General features: G+C 45.4%; 1 protein-coding gene across 1 annotated transcript in view; it reads left to right on the plus strand.

Annotated features, from left to right (window-relative positions):
- Window positions 1-23,486, plus strand: part of TBC1D9 (TBC1 domain family member 9) — a 573,450-nt gene that overhangs the window by 196,477 nt on the left and 353,487 nt on the right. Inside the window, exons 4-5 of the mRNA XM_069631194.1 lie at window positions 13,344-13,572; window positions 18,452-18,713. Of these exons, the coding sequence (XP_069487295.1) occupies window positions 13,344-13,572; window positions 18,452-18,713 (491 nt within the window). The remainder of the gene's footprint in view (window positions 1-13,343; window positions 13,573-18,451; window positions 18,714-23,486) is intronic.

Genomic DNA, 23,486 nt, shown 5'->3' on the forward strand with positions numbered 1-23,486 from the left:
ACATGTCGTGTGGACGTTTGCTCCTTCACCTGAAGAAGTTGATGAATGCAGTGATGTGGATTTTTCCCTCTGCCAAGGTGATTTTCTCATGCAAACTACCAAGAGGATTATGGGACCATGCTGGTGTCAGTTGTCCCCAGCCAGAGCTCGGAAGGTGTCTTATAAACAGAAGCATGTGTGAATTTATGTGCACTGATGGGATGTTATATTTAAACAAAAATCGTGTCAGCGGAACAGAACAAAGCTTAATAAGTAAGGAAAAACCAGCAAAAAATGGAGGAAAGTGACCCAGAACTTGCACACAGATCAACCCAAGACAAACATTAGTTTACTAAAAAAGATCTATTCATTTGGTTATCATTTCAAAATTACTGTGGAGGCTAAGGCATTGCTGAATAAGGTTTTGGGTTGTGGTGTGTATGCAAAAACTGTGGCAGAAGGTCTATTTGTACAGAGAAATGCAGAAGCCTACGGTTGAAGTGTGCAAGGTAAAGGTGCAGGTATCCTGTTTGTATGCATGCGCTGCATGCACTGTATGTACTTGTTTTACGTTCCTAAAATACATTCAGTGCTGCTTTTGTGCAATATTTTTTACGAATTTTGTAGGAAATGGGTTAGTGCGGAAAATTATTCTGGTGAAGTGTGCACGGTAAGTGGCAGGCATCCTGTTTTTTTATGCATGTAATGTGTGTACTTCGTTTAGGTTCCTAAGATACAGTGATTGCTGCTTTTGTGCGATATGTTTACCATTATGTAGGAGATGGGTTAGTGCTGAAAAAGAATTGTAGCATTGTTTGAAGGAAAGAAGAGAGTTCCTGTTTGGATACTACAATGGTTGGTATAGGTTAATGAAAACGTTACACGCATATACCATTGAAGTGGCGCTTGATGGTAGGTGATGGGAGAAAAAACAGTATGTTTAAGTACGTTATGGACATTCAGTGGCAGATACCGTGCTCAGAGGCACTTATAACAGAGTTGTAAACATACTGTACAAAAAGTGTTCATACCTCTACTTTGTGGTGATGGGTGCCCATGTGGATGAATGTGGATGCAGAAATCTTGGATAGTTTTACTGAACTTTCTACTGGAGGTGTTTTCGATTCACACGACACTTGCAGTCTGAATGTGTAACGGTAGATATGAAGTGTTATACAGAACTGACAGTGTTAGATGCTGACGTCTTGGCTGTGATTGGTGGATGTGTGTGTGACTATTTAACAGTACTCATTGAGGTATTGCTGGACAAAAAATAGTGGAAAGGGAAGAAGGACTGCTCCTGCTTCACTGGGGCGCTGCACTTGCTATACTTGGGGAAGCACATGTGCCACAGTCTGTGCTTATCAGCATGCTGGCCAATGGGAATCGGACTGTGGGGATTATCCAATCGGGTACTGAGGGTGTGGTTCACAGGATGGGGCGGTAATACTGTTTTTCATTACCCTGCGCATAGTGAGGCGGGCTGACATGGAGAGATGCACTGTGTTGATTTTGGGTGATGCCTTTGTGGTAGATCTGCAAAGGTATGCCCAGGGAAGAGACTTTGATGGCGATTTCGGTTTGGAAGGAGTGGAGGCATTGTGGTGCGCTGTCGATGACCGCAGCTTCATCGTTATGCTTGCACTTTGCAGAGAAGTGGCCCGTTTCGCAATTGTTCATGTTGTCGTCGTACAGTACGACAGCATGCATTTGGGTTACGTGGCTTGTTCACGTTTGTTCCATCAACTGAAGAGGTTCATGAATGCAGTGAAGAGGATTTTTCCACTGTCCAGGTGGTTTTCTCAGCCATGCCACCAAGAAGAGTATGGGACTATCCTAATGTATCTTGTTCCCAGCCATAGGTTGGAAGGTGTCTCATCAACAGAAGCATGTTATTTTTTTATTTTTTTTATTTTTTTTGTCCGCTCGCGTGGTGACATCGCAATCTTCTCGATTGGGACGGCATGCCCGCAGGACGTGTTTTGGGCGGAACACTTTGTGTGCATGTGCATAGGTGTCCTATGCACACCGTTTGAATCTCTGGACTGATTAATAGTGCCCCACACGTGCGCCGACCATTTTGGGACAAGCTGGGTGTTTGTAGGGTATAGCAGGTGGGATGTTTGTGTACAGCTACCTGTAGGACGTGGGCGGGCACCTCAAACTACTTAAGGTTTGTCACAAGTTTCTTCGCATATGCTGCACCGGGGTTGTGTTACCAGGAGACAGAGGAAGAGATACGCATGCGCGTACTTGTGCAACGGACTAACGTCCGCTCCCACAACTAATTATAGGTGATTCACAAGATGCAGACATGCAGTTCGTACTGGCACCATACAGATCCCTCCATTGTGATTGCGGATAGGCTGGCCAGGTGCGGTGCCCGTAGGGCACCTCCCTTTTGCTTAATTGCGGTCATTCCCACCAGTACTATGCGCCGCTGAGTCATAACCGGATTTTAAAAACAAAGGAAAAGCCACATATACACTCGGCAACAATTTACATATCAAGCTTTATTTTCACACATTCGTACATACTATTAGGAAAGGGAAGGGGTAGCAGAAGTGGATACATATTGGGGAGTTGTACAAGTTGGTTGTGAGGGGAGGAAGGGATTGAGGTATCATCGTAATGTCTCTGATAACACAGAATTTGAGGGCATGGCGGGCTGTGAAATGGGGAAGGGGTACACGTGCAGGTCGGCAGTGGTATTTCAATTTGTCCATAATATGTCCTTGTATGTAATCTTTTAAGGCAGCAAAATTGTTCACCAATTCCTCCATTTTGGCTTCCAGGCTGTCCAGTTTGCTATTTACACAGTTTCTTTCCTTTCCTGTGCCCGTATGCTGTTGTGGAAGGGGTGCTGCTTGTGCTACATTGCTTTCCTTTCCAATTTGTTCACTTAAAGAAGAATAAATGTATTAGGTGTACATGAAGCAATAGGTATTAAATATTTTACGTTTCAGACTGCGGTCCGTACCAACGGGGTTACTATTGTAAGTCATTTCGTCATGAGAGAAATTATCTTCCAGCCACTCCACGTGCTTGCCGTTGCTGCGTAAACATTTTTTTTATGGTTAATTACTACTGTTGTATACTGCACCACCTGTGCAATTATCAGATAAACTTTAGTGTGCTTACTACGTTGAAGAGACGGTCTGGTATTAGTACTTTCCAGTCCTTACTCTGGCCGTTCGTTCTTTGTCCCTATGTAAAGCAGCAGTGCAGTAAGATTGTTGAAGGCAGACGTCACTTCTCTTGTTACTGCATTCTGTTATGGTGCACTCCCTTTGCCTTTGTTCTGTTTACTTCATAAGTACACACTTTGCAGACCTACTCTATTTTCCCTTGCAATTCACGTACATGGTGCTGTTTGTATATGGTCCCTGTGTTTGCTGAATGGTACAACTATGTAAGAGAACCCCTGCCTTTCTGAGCAGGTTGGATGCCACCCGATGTCTGCGACCAGACGCATACTCTGCGACTTCTGTGCACAGTAACATGACGCCAGCAGGTTCAGTATGTTGTACGGTACATCTTTACAAACTAAGGGGATCCTGGTAAAAACCTATGAAATTCAGTGAAAAAAAAATGGTTAAAGGGACGTTATGGTTAAGTTGCGCTACTGAAGACCTATCAAATTCAGTGAAAAAAGTTGTTAAAGGGACGTTATGGTTCAGTTGCCCTACTAAAAAGCGATCAAATTCAGTGCAAAATCTTTTCCAACGTGACATTATACTTACTTTGCACTAATAACAACGTATTCATATTGTGGTTACTAGTAAAACCGAAACCCCCCAGAAATTATGGTAAGCTAAGCAACCATAACTTGCGCCACCACTGTGCACTGTAAGGACTAACACCCATGAAATCAAAGATGACATCACAAATGTCATTGATGAAATCACTGATGGCATCACATATCTGGCCAACTTATTTTAGTTCACTGAAATATCTAGGACAGATGGTTTTGTTCACTGACAGTCAGAATAATAAAATTCAAAATGTGCTGTATTTCTAGACGTTAACCTTGTCAAATGTTCTTAAAGTACTTTCCTTAGGGTTTGGTCTCAGCTCATGGTCCACATACATGGGGGAATAGGCAGGCCTCAAACACACCATTCATTTGTATACATGCAGATAAACATTAATGCTATTAACATTTTCTGATGATGCTGTTTCTTTCTTCCTTACTTTAGTTTCCCTGTATGTGCCTCTGATTTGTATGCATTGTGGCTCTTCATATGTATTGTTTCTACTAGCACAAGTGTGTAGTAAGTCTTGAATTGTTAGCTAGTTATTACACGTTTCACATTACACAATCACCCCTGACATCTTGTTACCAACATTATAAACACAACCCCTTGTAGGGACTTTTCATCAAAATTAATTTCACATGTGATGTCATCACTGATGTCATCAATGACATTTGTGATGTCATCTTTGTCATGGGTGTTAGTCCTTGCAGTGCACGGTGGTGGCGCAAGTTATGGTTGGTAGCTTACCATAACTGGCAAATTTCGGGGGGTTTTCGGTTTTACTAGTAACCACAATATGAATACATTGTTATTAGTGCAAAGTAAGTATAATGTCATGTTGGAAAAGATTTTTCACTGAATTTGATAGCTTTTTAGTAGGGCAACTAAACCATAATGTCCCTTTAACACTGTGTTTTCACTGAATATGAATAACAGTTGTGGCGGGATGGAAGAAGGAGTCTGATACATTAAAGACATTATTAATTCTATTAAATGAAATAATATGAAGAGGCTTGACTTTCCCTATTGCTAAAGCGATCGCATTGCCTATCTTCAGAAACGAAGGGTGCTCTTCTATCGTCGGGAAGTGCCAAAATAAAACTGTCCTCGGTCCAAAACTAACTCTACCTGACTCTACCACTAGTTTAACCAATTTAAATTCAGATCAAGAGAAGGTATTTCTTCTCCTGGGCTTCTCATAGTTTCTGATGGTGTCTGTATGGAAAGGTCTCTCTTACACTTGTTTCTTAATATAATTATCTATGGTAAATTCTGGATACCTCCTCCATGGGCTCTTGTAGCTCTTGTAAAACACTTCTGGGGTTGGTGCTCTCTTTAGGGTTATGCTCCTAATTGCTTGTTTTGAGATTGTATCTCACGCTCTTGTCTTCACTTATGACCCTTTTACAGTCTCTCAATTTATCATTGGCTACTTTGCATTGGACTGGATCCCCTTTTCGATTCCCCACTCTTGGGTTCTCTCTTTTATACTCTTTCTTCTATTATCTGGTTCTCTTGATAGTCTTATATCCTATTCCTCAGAAGCCATGCTTGGACTGTGCTTTAGCCACTCTTTCTCGCTTTGTTCATAAGATTGCTACCCTCCTTCCCAGGGTAATTGTCTGCAGCACTCTTTGTTCTCTTCACAGAGTTATTTGTTACTGGCTTCATGAGCCTTTCACATTGGCAATCAAACAACTTTATTCCTAGTATCTCGTCTTTATCACGTCTTTATGACTGGGACGAGTTGCACTGTTCATGTGCTCTTGCCCCGGTGGGTTCCCGCTTTTCCCGTTCTCCCTGGTACCTTCATCTGTGTAGGGGACGTTGCAGGGCTCGGCTCGTGTATTCCTCTACATTGTCGGCTTTCCCATTCTAGATTCTTGCCGTCCCCTCGGGCTGCAGCAGTCTATGGATTCAGCACGCGTCTAACCCACCACAAGGCGTTCGTGTTCATGCCACCACCAGCTCCTGCATACTTCTCTCTTCTCTGGCAGTGGTTTCCCTGTTGCCGTTCTCGACGGCCTCCCGGCGTCTCACTATGGTGTTACTTGCCGATTCGAAAGTCGCAGGCTAGACGGCTTAGCTCTGCTCCGCCCCTCCACGGCGCGATCACGTCAAGAGGCTTCCCTTGCATACCATAATCTCTCCTCCTCCTTCCTCTTGTCTCAGTGAAATACACATATTGTCTTAAAGAGGCATCCTCTTTTCCTTTTTCTGATGGATTCACTTCAGTATTGCATGCAGCCAAATATTATGATGTTATATTATACTTCCCAGCTGGCAGTCCCTTATATGTTGATATGTTGGGCTATCTAGGGAGTTCCTCATCGGAACGGGAGTCCTTGTCCCCTAAGGGGGAGTCACTCCCAGTGAGGTCCCACTTGCCCGTTCCCCTAGGGAGCTTTTGCAAAGTGGGCTCACCTCCCTAGCCTCAAAGGGAGTGGCCCCTCTTGGGGAGAATGGATGAATACCCTTGATTCGTCACACAGTGCATGTGATTAGAGCCAATCCTTTGTACCCCATAATGCAGCTGCTCAAGATCTGTGTCTTATTGCACAACAGCGGTGACAGAGGGATGTGAAAGGGGCTACATGCTGCTGCCTACTGTCTACTGTTGGCTCAACATACACTCATGAAAATGAATAAGCAGGGCTTCAGCATTTGTTATTTAGCACTCACCTGAATGAATACTCAGCATTTGATTGCAAAATTGCCAACTATTATTCTGGCATTTGTCTACTAAGGCACTCTGCGTTAGACTGTGAAAATTAATGTTGACATTTAATGCTGTATCAATTCTACAGTCAGCAGAAATTTGTGATGAATTTATGAATGTTTTTTCTGACTGGTTTTGTATAGTGTGTTTATTTAGTATATCTAATCATCTATAATTCGTTATGTTTTAAATATGTTTCATCAGAAGGATGCTTCAGATTGACTGAAATTAGGTGATTGATTCCATGATTGAATAATATTTATAAATGTATCCCATATGGTGTTTTTCCTTTGTGTTTTTCACACTGGCTGTGCCTGTTCATTTCCATGCTGGCTCCACCAATACATGCCAGTATTCCCATATAAAAATGTATTATTGGCTTTGCGCATATTGCCAGTAATGATGATATAAGAAAACCTGTCCAAGCTGGCTCTGGACAATATATGCCAGCATTCCCATGTAAGAACATACTCCTGTTGGTTTTGCCATTAAACATGGTATGCAACAATAAGAAAACATGTCCAAACTGTGTCCACAAATGTAGGCCCGTTTAGACTTGTAATTACACTTGTGTGCTTTATCGCAGATGCCCAGTAAAAAAAGATGCCATGCCACAGTAAGATATTATAGCTAGAATGGCTTCGCCAAAATGCTAGTCTAGCCAGGTTATGACATTTATCATGCGTCCCTTTATCATAGAGACCCAGTGTGATAAATCCCTTGATGTTGTTGCTTCGCCCTGGGAGGGGGGGATCCTTCCCATGGGGCCACAGTGGTGAGGTTGCTTCCCGATAGTTCCCCCAGGGGGTGGTACTCAGTGGGAGGATCCTGTGGATGGGGACCGTCTCTATGGGACAAGTGAGGAATGTCAAGTGAGTAGGCAGTATCCACACCATCATGATGCCAGACATATTTCACCTAAACGTACAAATAGGGCTCAGACACCACCATCCTATCTGCCTCCTCTTTCTTCTTCCCTTATACATAGCAATTACGTAAATCGGGCAGATGATAATGTGAGGAGGAAGAGTGAATGTGGAAGAGTCCAAAAGTACTGCCACAAGGAAGAGCAGGGCAATGAAGAGCCCTATGCAAAACCGGTACGAACATTCTAGCTATTAGAAGCTAGAAGGACAATCCGATATAAAAACTGAAGGACTCTCCTCGAGGTCAGTCCTGCCCTGGAGCAGTTTCAAGCTGTGGAACATAGCAACGCGGGGAGGACGTGCTGTGGACTCGAATGACTGGAACAAGAAGGTGGGGACCGAGAAGGCAGTACAGAGCCACAACCTACCTGGCTGTTGTGGAACCCAGCGCCCGGTGACGGAAACCAAGACAGCTGAGTGGTCTGGGCGAGACTCGATGCGTGGTGAGAAACCAGCGTGGTGGAGCCGCCAAAAGCCAAAGGAAGAGCGCGAGAGCCATGGGGAACCCGCAGAAGCTTCCCATTGTTGACGAGGACCGGAACCCTCACAGGCCAAGTGCAAAGGTACACTGAGGGGGACCGGGAAGGCACATGGAGACCCCAGAGGCTGTGGTTGGGAGGAAGTGCAGAGCCATCTTCCTCGTCCCAGTGGGGCCGAAGAGAGAAACCAGTTGAGAATGTTGGCATTGAAAGATTACCCCAAAGAGAGAAAGTGAGGCCTGGCAGGATAGTGAACCGGGCCTAGTTAAGAAACATTACAAAGCTGAAAGAGAGGTCAGGGACCCCAACAAGAGAGTTATACCTATGAGATAATGCCTGGCAGGTTAGTGAACCAGGCTTAAGGAATTGGATCTATGTGATTACTGTGCCGCGTTTACTGCGACCCCCGAAAATGTTATTTCTACCCCCTTGTCGCCCCTTATATATGTGGGGAGAGATCCCCACAGCCCCCCCTTCAACCAGTATATACTATACCCATCCCCCCACATATATACATGGGGTGAAAAGGGGGTCAAAACAGAAATGTCAACATTTTCGGGGTCGCAGTAAATGCGCCAGAGTACACCCCTCTAAAAAATCACCTGCCAGCACCGACCCACACAACCAGGCCTTAATGATTCTCAAAGCCCTTTCGGAAACCTTAGACAAACATGCACCTCTCAAACTCAGAACTCCCAAACCCAACAAAAAAGCCAACACATGGTTCTCTGAAGAACTGTCCGCCCTACGCAGATCTATGCGTACCCTTGAACACACCTGGAGAAGAAATCCCACTCCAACTAACCGCAAGGCTTTCTGGATTGCTTCCCAAACATTCAGAACAAGGTGACAAAACTTCAGCTCCTACAAACCAAGGCACCAAGAGCAGCTCTTGGCCTAAAGCGCACTGAGCATAGCACAACAGTAAGAAGAGAAGTTCAATGGCTCCCAATAAAAGCATGTGTAGACTTCAAAACAGTGTCCTTGCCCATCAATGTCTCCACCTCCACGCCTCTTCTTAACTCATCCCCTGCATTGCGGCAAAACCACAGACTTGACACTTCAGATCATCAATCAGCTCTGCCCTTCTCATCCGCAGATACCAGCGCAAAAGAGCAGAGGCCTCCAGCTTATGCCTGACCGCCCCCACCCTTTGGAACACTCTCCCTGACCACATCAGAAACAATCTCTCCTAACCTTAAAAAAAGCTAAAACGTGGCTTTTCAACAAATCTGCTTAAGACTGTACTCCTCTGTATATCTTTGTTTTCTGTTTGACCACTGCACCAACCATGTACAAGCATTGTGATACCTCCGGGTCTCGGCGCTATATAAATAAATCAATACAAAATAATTGTATAATCCCAAGAAATCCATTTTACCGAGCTGAGAATGGGGTCTGGGAGCCACACAATGACCCAAGATGTCCAGGGGGCAGAGATCCTTTGGCACAAGCCACGAAATGCCCAAGGGGATGAGATCATTTTGCTACAACTTACGAGAGGAACAGAGGAAGGGAGATATATCCTTTGGCAGAAGATAGAACTTTGATAAATAAAGCTATTGGAAAAGAGAACCTGAGAAAGGCTTGGGGAAGGGAGATGCATTCCCAATATTGTTTTTGAACCTTGCTGATAAGGTCTGGAGAGCGAAAACCTCCTCTCCGATTACGAGAACAGCACATTAAAGCCTAGTGACGACAAGGGAAAGAAGGATATTCCTCTACCATTTATGAACCACTTGAAACATCCCGAAGGAGGGAGTCATCCTGCTATAAGCAGAGTACAATCTAGTAATAGGTTCCGTTGAAGTGTAAGGGACGGAATTAGGTTTGGGACATAGACCAGTGGACTATTTACTTTTGACGGACATTCTGACTTATCCTTAGTTTTGTTTGAGGCAGGGAAACACCCCTCTTAGTTATATGGACAGACGGGGTATTTTTCCTTATGTCTAGTTCAATAAATGATTATGCCAACAAGCATATCCACCCCATACCCTATTTGTGCCCAATTCAGCTCCTCGGCCTGCACAAAAACATGGCACACATTCCCTCGCTCATTCAAACAAACATTTGCACAGCATTCACAGGCACACATTCGCAAGGCATTCACATGCGCACCTATAAAGCTCTCTACCACCCATACGTCATACACTTGCTCATTAACACAGGCACACATACACACATAACATACAGATCATGCATACATACAAAGAAAAAATCTGCACTTACCTTCGACCCAGTCCGGAGTCTGCTCCTTACTGCAACGCTGCCTCCATGACGGGCCCTCCAACTCCCACGCACAAAACAGGAACCAGGAAGTAAAGTGCACTTCCCGGTTCCTCCAATGTATGCCAAAGCCCTCCATCAGCAACTCCCCGGGCAGTCTGAATGTGCCGGGAGGCACCAGGAGGTCCCCTACGCACATTCAGAGGTGCACTTCCACAGATTGCATGTCCAATGGGCCTTCCAATGCTAGCGAAGCAAAACGCCCCCACCCTTGAACCAGCAGTTTAAGCCATCCCAGGAGCACACCCTCCGCTACAGTAAGCAGTTGAGGGAGCGCTCATTGTTAACAATGGGCTGGCAATGCTCCTTCATGATCTGCGACGGTATGGGCAGGGCGCTGCCCTGCCACTCATTATAGACGAGCCGTACCTGGATTTGAGGTTCTCTGAACTGGTGCCAGGGCGTACTAAGAGTTCTTTCTAAGCAAATTCCCTTAAAGCCGAAATGCAGTATTGTCAATGTGGCTCACTTCTGGCACCCTAACACCAGGTCATGATGGAGTTGCCCTGAGGATCCTCCCCATGCCACTCCTGGCAAATCACCACATCAACAGTGATTGCACCATGCCTCCTTTGTCACAATAGGCACATTCAAAGGGCACTCGAAGAGTTAAGTGTGCAATGAGTTGTTTCCGAGTCTTTACAGCAGGCCCAAAGCAGCATTCCAGATCAGGCACGGAGTTTTGAATCTGTGAACCCAGATATTCATCTCGGTGAACAAGCTCGGGCTTAGAATATATTTTTTTGATCATAAAAAACATTTGTTCTAATTATAGGCACTTGAACTTGCCCGAGAACGATGTCCATAGAGCATAACAACCACTAACAGTCGTTTGTGCTTGCGGTGGCCTTGAACAGGGGAGCACCCCCTCTGTATCAGTTCAGTGGATAAGAAGTCCGCCATTTTGACTCCTTCGGCATGAGAATATAGTATGGTGGTAGCATCCTGGCTGCCTTTAACACTGAAATGTAAAAGTTAGTCTTTGTATCTGACGGACCTCAGGAAGCAAGTTATTTGCTGCCTCCAAGGGCAGACCCCTCAAGCTAAATCCATGACTATCATTGTCCACCAAACCTTCCACCAGATCCTTCCAGACAGGGCTCCAGATAAGATTTTGAAGTGCGCGTATTTTTGCTTGGGAGTAAATGGATTTTAGGGCGCAAACATGTACTTACCGTTTCCAATAGAGGATTTTTAAGACCCTTAAGATGTATTTTGCTTTTTTCTAAAGTCCTACTCTTTGCACATAATTAATTCATGCGAATCACCGGATGTTGTTATCGTATACTGCTACTTCCGATCAGGCAGCACTAATAATGGTGCTCCTTCCTGTTTCGCTATTGGGCTGGTGCCATGGAGTCTGAACACATCCCTGGAGCTGTGTATGTGGCAATAGGGGTACTATCGGTTTACTAGGTTTAATTTAGTGTATCTTCAGTTTCTTATTTCTTTTTGGAAGTGTTTCTTGATTTGTTGAGCTGCTTCCAAGGCTGGCCTTGTCATTTACAAGTTTTGTAAATGCCCGGAAATAACCATTCGCCTCTCATTTTCCCAACTTTAGTGCCAGAGGCAAAAATATTTATTTCACTGTCTGTACATCTGAAGAACTTTAGGTGGACAAGACTAAAGACGTATACATCGTTTACTTATGGGGGAAACGTGCCAACGAACAAGTCGCTGTGTGGTTTCTTGCATTATTGAATGCTAGGCGATTGCTGTCCCCCCCCCCCCTTTTTTTCCTGAAGGGCCTACACAGCAACTCACTTTTGCCACACTAGCTTATTTGATTTTCTTTGCGTTCCCCCAACACTGGATGTCATCTGCAAGGCAACTATGTGGGCTTCGCCACATTACTCTATCAAACTCTGTGCAGCATGGACAAGGTTTCTCAAACATGTGTTTGGATAGGTCCTCAAGTGAGGGCTCGCAACCTCATAGCCCGTTATGCTCTTTAATCTACTCTTTAGTTTGGAAGGAGGGTCCTGGACATATCAGTAAAGGCATGTTTTTATCCCGGATGTTCTTAGTCCCACCCCCACTGCTTGTGCCCTGTATATAGAAAGAGAGGAAAGGACTGAGCTGCGGTGTGGTGGTGTGGTGGCCGGTGAGCACAGAAGGGGCTGGAACCTGTGCACGCAGATGCTCTTGCTGTGCAATGCATAGTAGGACTACCTGCCTGGGTCACTACAGTGAATAACCTTCGCTGCTGCGTTCTGTTTTGTGCTACCTGTTCTGCTAAACCAACTCTCACTAAATAAAATATAAATAATAACGTCATGCTTATTCATATGCAATGCATAAGGCCCGTTTATCTGGGGTGGCATATAGTAGACTTTCTGGGGTGAACCTCAGACTGTTGAGCGCCAATCTTGAGGGAGATGTTTTTTGCCGGATTGCTGTGCTTCCCACTCTCACCCGGAAATGTTTGCAGCATGCTGCCGGCAGACAGAGTTAGTATTCATATCAGGATGGCCTGGGACGTCCCACCACGAGTTCACACGAGAAGGGTAACTCCACTGAGACTTCGCCATGGACGCGCCACGCGGGTGCTCTGAACCGGCTACCAGTCCCTCCACTAACACCATCAATGCCAATGCCCAAGTTCACTTTACACACACACCAACTATGCCACCTGCACATGACAATCTAAAGGGCCCCCCCACCCCATGCCACAGCGCTACACTTCTAGAGCCAACGCACCCCGACCAGTGCATCCAAGCCAATGGGCACAGGATGCCTCTGTGCTCTGGATGAATAACCCCTAGAAACAAACCTGCTCTTACAGCTCAAGGTGCTGGTCTGCTTGCATCAAACAGCCGCAAAGCTACCATGCATCTCCCCTCATCTCGGTCTAGCTCAGCGCAATCTCTCTGTTTCATATCCACCGTGGCGGCGGGTGCGCCATCTAAATCCTAGTAGCGGAACCTAACATTTGGGGTCAAACAAATTAACTCTAAATAAACGCCTTTCCAATGCAATCGTTGCTATTTACATACATTGAACGCCCCCCCCATGTATATGTGTGGTGTATCATTCCAAAAGGTCTCGGACGCCAATTGCTGTGAGATCTCTCAATGCCGCTTTGCGTCACGGAACCTGGTACTGTTATTCTTCTGAATGCGGCTCTAGAACTTGATTTCATGGAAACCAAAAGGTCTAAGAGAAAACTGTATGCTTGTTTTTTTCCCCTTAGGGAATAATCGCTGAATATAAGAAAATTAACAATATTAAGGAAGACGATGACACGGATAAGTTCAAAGAGGCCATCGTGAAGTTCCACAAGCTCTTTGGGATGCCGGAGGAGGAGAAGCTGGTGAACTACTATTCCTGCAGCTACTGGAAGGGGCGAGTACCCCGCCAGGGCTGGATGTACCTCAGCATCAACCACCTCTGCTTTTATTCTTTCCTCTTGGGCAAGGAAGGTGGGTACAACTAAGATGTCTCAGTTCAGCTTTGAGTTGAAATCCACATTAGCTATTGGTTACTGGACAGAGAATTTACGCGGTGTTAAATAGATTTCTAAAGCGCGACATGCTGCGAACAGGGCGCTTTTTGGCGGGAAGATGCAGGATACTCTGGCACTATGTAGCAGGGGTGATGAGAGACGAAAATGTTATATGGGAAAGAGAAGTATTTCATTTCCCACCCAAACGCTCCATGATCTGATCTCGGATGTTGGAGATATTTTCTAATATTGCTCCATACCCAAGTTCTGCCACCGACCCATTCATGGCAGCAGCAATGCGCAATCAGTAGAGGTTCACTGCCAGGTGTTGATGGTCTGAGGTGGTTGCAGTCTGGCTCGGACTGGGACAAAAAATGGGCCTAGGTGCCAATAAAAAACAGTCCCATAATTGCAAATCACAATTCATTACTTCCGGCAACAAGCTGTTTTGGGTCGTAACTGGGGACACTTTTTTTACTGTCAAATTTTAGAGCAATTTGTGTTGGCAGAAATAGAATTAAAACATGATTTATAGAGTTCTGTAGGGATTTTCTTTTTACAGTACTGTTGAGAGATTACTAATGGTATCTCTGAGAATTTTGTTGTATGCAATCAGGTGTGTCTGTGAGGATCTTTTTCACCTGGTACAAACACTCTGGATGCACTTTACAGAAATATATATTTCAGCCACATCAGTGAAACAGCACCTGATACAGTGGGCCACTGCCTGAAAAGGCCAGTCATAAATTATATGCTAGTAGAAATTACACCCTTTTAAAAGATAGTGTGGCAGTATATTTACAGTTTGATGCACATCATGTTCTGTGCTAATTGGTCGAATGCAATCAGAACTGGCAAAACATGCAGTACAATCCGAGTTAACTGCAGTCATGTTGCCAGCACGTCCTAGGTTAGTAAATATGCCAGTGTTCGGCTCCTTGTTCCTGCCTGCCTGTTTCAATATCAACATGTCAGTTTCCAAATGTCCAGGGTTATTTCAGACTACCGCAGTTGCTCCGATAAGTAAGCACTTAATACCAAGTGTATAGTTCCATGTATGCCAAAATTACCACAGTAAAATGCATCGTGTTTTTTCAAACTGCGTACTTTATAGAAACATGTACCTTTACCACAGAAAATTCGAATTTCTCTTAATACATGCCATGACGTTGTTGGGCAAGTAAAACACATGCGCCTGATGTTTTCTACATTGCCCACACCCAAAACAAGTTTGAAGCCAGTCTCAACCTTGGCATGCCAGAGTTGCTTCTCTGAAACATATTCTAATTCTGGTTTCTATATTGTCCCAGAAATGTGCCCCCTGGTATTCCTCATGCAACTTATGTTGCCACTAAAAGGCGCTTGGCACATCACAGTAGATCTTATTTTGCCTCAAGTGACTCGCATTGCCCCCGAACTGCCTGTGTGACTACCCATTTTCTCAGAATTGTCATTGCCCCGTCACACTGCCTGCTGAATTGCCTTGTGCCAGGCCACATTGAACCCAGATTTGTTCCATATCACGCAGATTGCCTCCTAAGCTGCCCCAGGCCTCCCAAATGCCCGAGATGTTGCTGCATGTCATTGAAATTGCCCCCAGAGTTGCCCATTCTGTGTATTGCCCCATGCTATGGCCCAGTGGACCAAGAATAGTGACAATAAGTAGTAGCACGATGCAATTCTAGGGACATGGCATAGGAAAACACTGGGGGCAAGGGTTAGTGCCATGGGCAATTCTAGGGGCATTGTAGTCACATTGGGGCATGGGGCATTTGTGGGGCAAGGTGAGTAACTAGACACATTAGGAGACAATCTGAACTGACCTAGCCAATGTAGAAACCAGCATGCCAATGTTTTGCTTGGCTTGGCATGGCTGGCTTTATTGAGACTGAAATCAACATGTTCTGGTGGGGTCCTATAGAGGCCAGCATGATAGTGTGGTTTGTTTCAGTAACACTGACACTGAGGGAGTTTGCTGTTGGCTTGGGGTGGGGACATCTAGCTGGCTATATTGAAACCGACAGATTGACACATTGAGCTGAACTGATTATATTGTATGTTCCATTATTTGATGCTGTGTTTCATTAACTACTGTCGCACAGGAACAATGGTGTGAATCCCTTTGCACAATCTTTAACAAGCATTGGCAATGGCAACAGTTTTGTCTTTTGTGTAGGCATGGGAAAGGCATTTGCCAGGCACTGCCGTAGTAGTATTAACTGGCTATTAATGGTAGCAGGTGCAACATGGTGCAAGTACCAGGGCATCTAATAGCAGTGCTTGGCAAATGCCTAATATTTATACACAAGCCAATGCTGTTGGCTTTGCCAATGCTTGTTTTTAATAGGACCTCCGTGAAGGACATGCATAGTGCTTATAAATCGAGTGGCTGAAGGCAGGCCTTTTAAAGACATTTGTATTACTCGGTTAGTCGATTTTAAAGCTCCGATTAAGTCATTAACTCTCAGAAGGCTGCTTTGAAAACACACAGGCAGGCACTTCGAGCACAAAGTTTAATGGTAAGGCTTGATTAAAGCGAGCTCAAAGAGTTCCCATTATGCCGTGTGTTTGGGTCGGACAGGAGCAGGAACGGGGTGGGAATTGCCAAAGGTATTAGCATGGCCATAAGCAGTCAATAGGTGGGCAACTAACCAAACTGAAGCTGTGGGTCCTTCCTCATACGCCATTTCTCCCTATCTGTGCTCTAATGTGATAATTTTGACTTATAGGTGGCGCAGGTGCCATCTAATAGTGCAAACTAAAAAGGACTTATTTTTAATGGCATATTCTTCATGAAGGGCATGTTTCCCATTGTGGTAAGGGCCCACTTCATAAAGCGCTATTTGAATATGTCTGCTATAGTCCTTGTTAGCAGTATGGAGATAGTGATAAAAAAAAAAACTTTTTTAAATCCCACCTGATTGTAAACTAGAACTGCATGGGATGGTTCCTGCATTGGGTACACAGAAAGTGCTGCATGTGGTATACTAGTCCTATGTACATTCTAAGCTATTTACACACAGCTCAGAATTTGCACTCACCACTCGGTGTTGGCGAATTGGCTCTTGGCGAGTAAGAAATGGTGTGCTGTGTGTATGTGTAAGATTGAGGTGGCGAGTGACTTTTTATGGCTGGATAGTAGCTTGCAACTTGAAAATGTTCGCCATATGAAGTCTCTGAAATCCCAAGGTGCATTTTTTAAGGCGTCAGTGAGAGATGATTTGGTGGAGGGTTATAATGCAGTGTGCGAAGAAGACTCAATGCTGCTGTGCTGAGGACTTCATGCTCTTTGATATGCAGGGGACAAGTGAGGATCTGTCGGCTTCGGGGTCAATTTGTCCAAATCATAGTGGTAGCGGAAATGACATCCTGTGTCGAACACCCCTGATGACGCAGGAAGTCATATCTCAGGTGCTTTGACCAGTGACATCACAGGAATATATTGACCCCACTATCACAGAGGTGGTTTCCCTGCACTCAGGCTAGTCTGAGTGGGTGCTTAGTATTCTGCCAATGCCTGGGCTTCCAGACTATGGTTTGTGGTGGGATTTTGAGGTGGTAATAAAATGGCTGCAGAATATCATTAAAACAGAAAAAACTCTGTTTTGTGTACCTGACGTCCACGGACTAGATGACATTGTCAAATTCTAAGCAAAATGTCATAATATGCCAAGATGGATTACATAGTCCCAGTGTTCTGCTATTGTACTGCTCTCTTGTCCCATAGTTTCACCATCTTAGTCCAGACTCCAGAGTAACTTCATGAAACACGATAGCTCAGGTCCTGCCAACAAAGGCCAGAATCTGCCATCCTGTGCCAGGCATGTTTCCTACTCTCCAACTCACTCGCCCGTGGCTCCATCCTTCTTTAAACGGCTGCATCTCTGCTGGTCGTTAGTGTGGTCTGTGAGTGGCTCGGGTGCCGGGCTTTAGAGGGGCAGCAAAGAGTATCCTTTCCCTGGCCCTCCTTTCTGATTCCTAGCTTGTGCTAGAGGCACGAGTGTGCTTCTGGACTTTGTGGAGAAGAGGATATCACTTGCTCATCCCATCTGCGCATCGGTCTCTTGGGTTTACTCCATCGTGAGCAGGAACCTGGGGAACAAGTGCCCCAAGAGTAGGAGCCTTTTTGCCAGAGGGTATAGGGGCAAAGTCAGCTATGTGCAGGGCCCTCTCTGGAGGTGTCCCTTGGTAGACTTCCTAACTCTGTCACATCTTCTGGTATTCCATGCAGAAGGAAGAAACATTCCCACCTTTGTACATCCCTCATATCCATCAACAGCCCACAGAAGCATGCTCGGGTGCTGGTGGATTGCCTGCCATTGGCTGGAAAGAGCTCCCTTGGCTCGCTGCCTATCGACCACAGAGGGAGCCGTAGAGTTGACAAGGGTGCTCACATAGGTTGATTTTGTGACCTCGAGTTAAATTCAGTTGGCATGCCTGTCGGGAAGGTGAGTGGCAAATTATTGCCTCAAAGGTGGGCAGGAAGTAGTATTTGAGGCAACGGTTGAGGCAGTTAGAGCAAAAAACGAGAGGTGGGTGGTGTTTAATGTAGGAAGCATGATATCATGCAGAAAATTGTGCTGATCAAAATGAAACCCAATGCAGTCTCCCCCTTTTTTCACGATATTAAAGATAGCAATCAACCTTCGCTGTAACTAAAAACCTTTTTTGATGCTTAAACCTCATTTTAATGTGCGGTTGATATTGTGGTGTTCCTGCTAGTTCTCTCTGTCTGCACCCCTCACCGTCTTTCTCTCACCTATGTCTATTTGATGCATGTGTGTGCCGCGTCCAGCCTCAGAATCACGGTGTATGTTCTTTGTAAAGCATTGCTCTCTGTCTTGTGTACCCTTCAGCCAAGCTCGTTATCCGATGGGTGGACATCACCCAACTTGAGAAGAATGCCACCCTCCTGCTCCCCGATACAGTCAAAGTGAGCACCAGGTGCAGCCAACATTTCTTCTCTGTCCTACTCAACATCGGGGAGACTTTCCGACTGATGGAGCAGCTGGCCAACATCGCCATGAGGCAGCTCTTGGACAACGAGGGCTTTGAGCAGGACCGGTCGCTGCCCAAACTGAAGAAGAAGTCCCCCAAGAAAGTGTCTGCGCTGAAACGGTGAGTGAAACTCAAGCTTACCACGTTTCCCAGTGTTATTTCTTTGGACACAGATACACAAGGTCAAAATGTGGCTAGGGTTTTTGTTATTTGGTTGTGAATGTGCAGGCGGTGCTGCTGCAACACACCAATCCATTGTGGCTGGATTCCGCATCTGTCCCACAGCAGAGCCTGAGGTTGTGACAGCGCTGCTATTTACATGGCAAAGTGGGCATGTGTTCTTTTGTCAATGACACTCGGAGCTCCTCTTCTCGCTTAAGCGTGTGGATGTCTCGATGTGCGCCACACAGTGTTGAGCAGGTTGGGCACCGAGCTGGAGGTCAGTATTGCGGGTTGACTGCTAACTGACCTGTCTGTAACCAGGGTCTAGAAAGTGCCCGATCCAAATGGTGATGCGTAACCACTAGCACCTTTCAGCCAGGGGCTGTTAAAGCGCCGCATGAAGCTCTCCTTTCTTAATGTGCATCATTGTATTGCGCTAACAGCTTCTCTTCCCCCCCCCCCCCCCGAAAAAAGGAGCCCGTTGCTTCCATCCATGTTTGTTGCTGCCCATGTCTTCACAGTGAAATATTAATACATGTGTAACTTTGAATATTAGTGTCATGGCGTCTACGTCTTCTCAGAGCCCCACCTTAACGCCGATACTGTCTTCATCCGAGTCCCTCTGGGTAATGTAAATACATGCGTAACTTGAATATTAGCATCATGGCGCCTGCTTCTACTCTGAGGCCCCCCCCCCCCCACACCTTAGCGCGGATACTGTCTTTCCATCTCTTAGTCCCTCTGGGTAAGATAAAGCGCGTTATAAATGAACAAAATGTTGGGTCAGAAATCCATCAGACATGACATCAAGGTGTTGCTTGAGGTGGAAGACAGGATAACGGGGGGGGAGAGGGGGCTGCTATCTGCTTGGATTTCTTTCATTGCCATCACTTTGTGGCAGTGTGCGAGTCGCCATCCTTCTAAAACTATTCACATTCAGCGTAGCTACGTGGGCTGACTGCCATGAACCATATACTCACTAACTGCAGGTGATCAAAGCAGAAAAGCAAACCAACGTAATGGGCAGCAGTAGATAAATGATGGGCGCATGGAAATGGCACAGTTGCTTCGGCCTATGAACGTCATGCGGTTCTGAGCCTTGTGCAGGAATATTGGCATTTGCTCCTAGAGTGCATGCCCAAGTCTCCCCCCCTGGTTATCCGAGTTCCTGCTGAAGTTCACTGGTCAAGGCTGCATGGCCTCCTGCTGAACAGACCTTTCTTTTTCTTCGCAGAAACATATGAATAAGTTTGCGAAGCAGCCCTTTGTGACAGTTCATGTGCTAGCTAGACTCTGCATTGCGGCAGCAAACAAAAGTGGAGACGGTGGGCAACCATGCTTTGCCCCGCGGTCCACTGTTAACTCCTCAGAAATGATATCCCGCTCTTGATCTTGGCGAGGAGCTCAATCAGTGGAGTAACTTTGCTGAAAATGTTGACGGGGGACATGACATCTGAAGAAAAGGTGCCCCAGTCAAATGAATGGGGACAAAATGGCGTGCCATGAAATTACACCCATGAGCTCAATATGCAGCAACCTTGCCAGGTCCAGATACTCAGGCCCAAAATGAGCTCCATATAGCAGAACAGAGAAGTCCTTCCCACCTTGTCGTTTTCCTTTTCGACATCCAGTGCAACCAGGGCATAAACATACTCTGCACCCTGAAGCCTGAGAATAACATGCACTACTCTATGTACATTATTGTGTTATGACCTGGCATGAACCCATCTGGTCCACCTGCAGGAGTCGCTAAAGACTCTATGCTCTTATTTTGCTAAAATCTTTGAGTTAACATTAGTGTGCCAGTCGCCTATAGGGCCTGTAGGATAAAGAGCCTAATGGATCCTTGGCCTGTTCTTAGTAATATTGTGATGAGCGCCTCTCTCATTGGTCCTGGTAGCTGACTGGATTGAGTAGCCTCATTGCATATCTCAGCAAAGTTGGGAGCCAACAATTCCTCAAGCAAAGGATAGAATTCCATTGGGGAGTCCATCCTTCCTTTGAGTCTTCCCTGTCCTCACTGAGTGAATCACTACCCTACACTCTTGCTGCGTGCCGGGACCCTCTGACAACCCCTATCAGCATTAGAGAGTGAAACATATTGGCTCCTCCTGTACTAGCAGGACTTTCAAGTAGAACTTGTATTTGTAATTTGCACACATGGTTTGTTATAGGATGGCATTCCCTGATTACAGTGTGTCTAGTTTCGGTGTTTCTAACCAACCACCCCAATTTATATACCCTATATTAGGCTGTTTATATTCTGCAGGAGGTGTGCTCCGACCTTAGAGATTTCCATGTTTCATTGTGCTCTTTGTAGCTCCTCCTCCTGTTTGGTATGGAAAGAGGTCTGTACACATCAACCAGGCCAATGATGATTTTACACCTAGTCAATCAGCTGTTTTAAATTCACCAGTTATTCTTGATATAGAAAACACTGGCTGCAATCATCCGCCGGCCGGCAAGCTGGCCCTCCAGCAAGGCCCTCTAACTAAGCCCATGCCTGTCGTGGCCTGTCTGGGAATGGACCATCTTGCGTCCCTTGGGAGTCCTCTACACTTTTACCGGCCATCTACCTGCATGCTGATGAAGGAAACTGGGTTTGGCCAAATGGAGAAAGCCCACTATCGCCCCCTTCCCTTTTCTTGGTAAGCTTTTGGAACAATGTTCAGCAGACCAGCTAGACCGTCGCCACTCAATGTATGGTTTGCTTCAGTACTTTCAATCTGTGTTCAGAGCAACAAAATGGGTGGCTGCTGTGCAGATAGTGAATGGCTGCTGTGCAGATAGTGAATGATACTGTTACTGTACAGTGAATGATGGTGTTACTGTCTTAACTGAAACTGTCTGCCTTGATAAAATCGAGAAAAAGGATGGAAGAATCGTGTCTAGCTAAGCGGTTAGGAGTACACAATCTAAATAGCAAACTGGACTTTGGTTACGAAATCTTTCTGGATTTTATTCTGCTTCCACCCACACCCCCCTCACCTCCCAGTGCATAGCCTCCTCCTATTGGAGTTTAGACTAGGCATTTTGAAGGTTGCCTCTTTTAATACATCTTGGAATGGGTCAAATAATGGTTTGTGTGTTTTGTGGTACCATTGAGGAAACCCTAGTAAACTTTAAAATTGGGCCTCATTACGAGTTTGGTGGATCTGGGTGGAAAATCCGCCCATATACCACTAAATTGAATTATCGTTACTGCCACTTGGTCTGGCGGAATTACTGCTGGATTACTAATGGTGGTGTAAATCCCCATTTTCTTTCGAGCACCATAGGACTCGATGGGGCTTTTTTGGCTAAATTACCATGGTGGTAATTCCGCCCCGGTAATTCCGCCGATTTTGTCAATGTTTTTTTTTAATTTGTTTTTGTTTTTTTTTTTGTTTTTTTTTTGGCAGAGAGCTGGAGGATTTACCACCACCAGGTTTTTGCTGCAGGTAAATTCTAAACTCCAGGACCATACCTGTAATATGGCAGAGCAGGAATTATTCCTGCTGTGCCATACTTGTAATGACTGCCTTTATGTTGCTCTGTGAGGAACTAGGTGGATAAGAAAAGCGTTCTTGAAACTGCTGTATAACCTTAGGGGTATACATGAGGTTTCAGCAGCGCTTACCTTTTTGCACTTATAACTTGGATGACTTGTATTGGGTGGCAAAATATATTTATAGGATTTGGATTTGCCGAGGGGAAAAATGAAGGCTTTAGTCGCTCGGGGAAATTGAATTAGGTCATGGTTTTAAAGGATCGCTATCAATGGAATTGTGCATCAAGAGCTGTGGCAATTAAGGAACTGCTTATTTTGGGTGTTCCATTTGTCGTTGTCTTTGTGTTTTTATTAACTTAAAAGGTGTTATGAATTGTGTGTTTTATATGCATGTCCAAATTACTGTTTCTCCAGCATGGGGTCTGGCATGGATTCACATGCTCATGAATATTCCCCGTCGTCAGGCTGGGAATCCTCGGTAAATAAAAAACCAGTATCAGTTTCGTTTCTGATCTGTCTTTCGTAGTAATAACCAATCACTGGTCTCTGTGTCATACTGACCACAGCCAATGACTGCCCTCTACCTAAGCACCGCCTCTGGCAGCCATCTTCAGATTTTTACCGCACGTTCATGTGTTGGGATCCTCGTGCTATTGCTCTCGAGCGTTAGTCAGTGGCGCCTCCAGAAATTTTTCATAGGGGTGGCCTGATGAGGCCACAGGAAATCTTGGGGTGGCACACAGGGTGCCAAACAGGGGCGGATCCAGCCTCAACATTTTGGCGGGGCTGGATGGCAGTTTTGAAAACTGTTAGTGAGCCCGGACATTAAACCTATTGGGCTACTGAACCACCCTCGTCCTAACATCCGCTTTGCAAGCCCAGTAGGCTGAGTAGATATCACGCCTTCCTTTGGCCCATTAGATCCATCTTTCACCCCAACTCACCAGAGGCGTAGCCGTTATTCTGTAACAAGTGGGGCCTGGAGCTAATGTAGTAGGGCCCACATTAAGAAGAGCCTGCAGAAGGAAGGGCACTTGTTCTGCCCCCAGCCAAATACATAGGAGTGACAGAGTATTGAGGGAGGGCGAACCAATCAAAGGGGGTTTGTCCCCTTGAGAAAAGGTTTTAAATAATGTGTTAAAATATAGTGCATTTTACAGTACACTTTGTGATAAATTAGGTAAAAACCACCCAGTTTACAATCGATTTTGTAGGATAAGACATGAAAAGTATGTTAGATT

Source organism: Ambystoma mexicanum, chromosome 6q (genome assembly GCF_040938575.1).
Source record: "Ambystoma mexicanum isolate Mex_15411 chromosome 6q, UKY_AmexF1_1, whole genome shotgun sequence".
NCBI lineage: Eukaryota > Metazoa > Chordata > Amphibia > Caudata > Ambystomatidae > Ambystoma > Ambystoma mexicanum.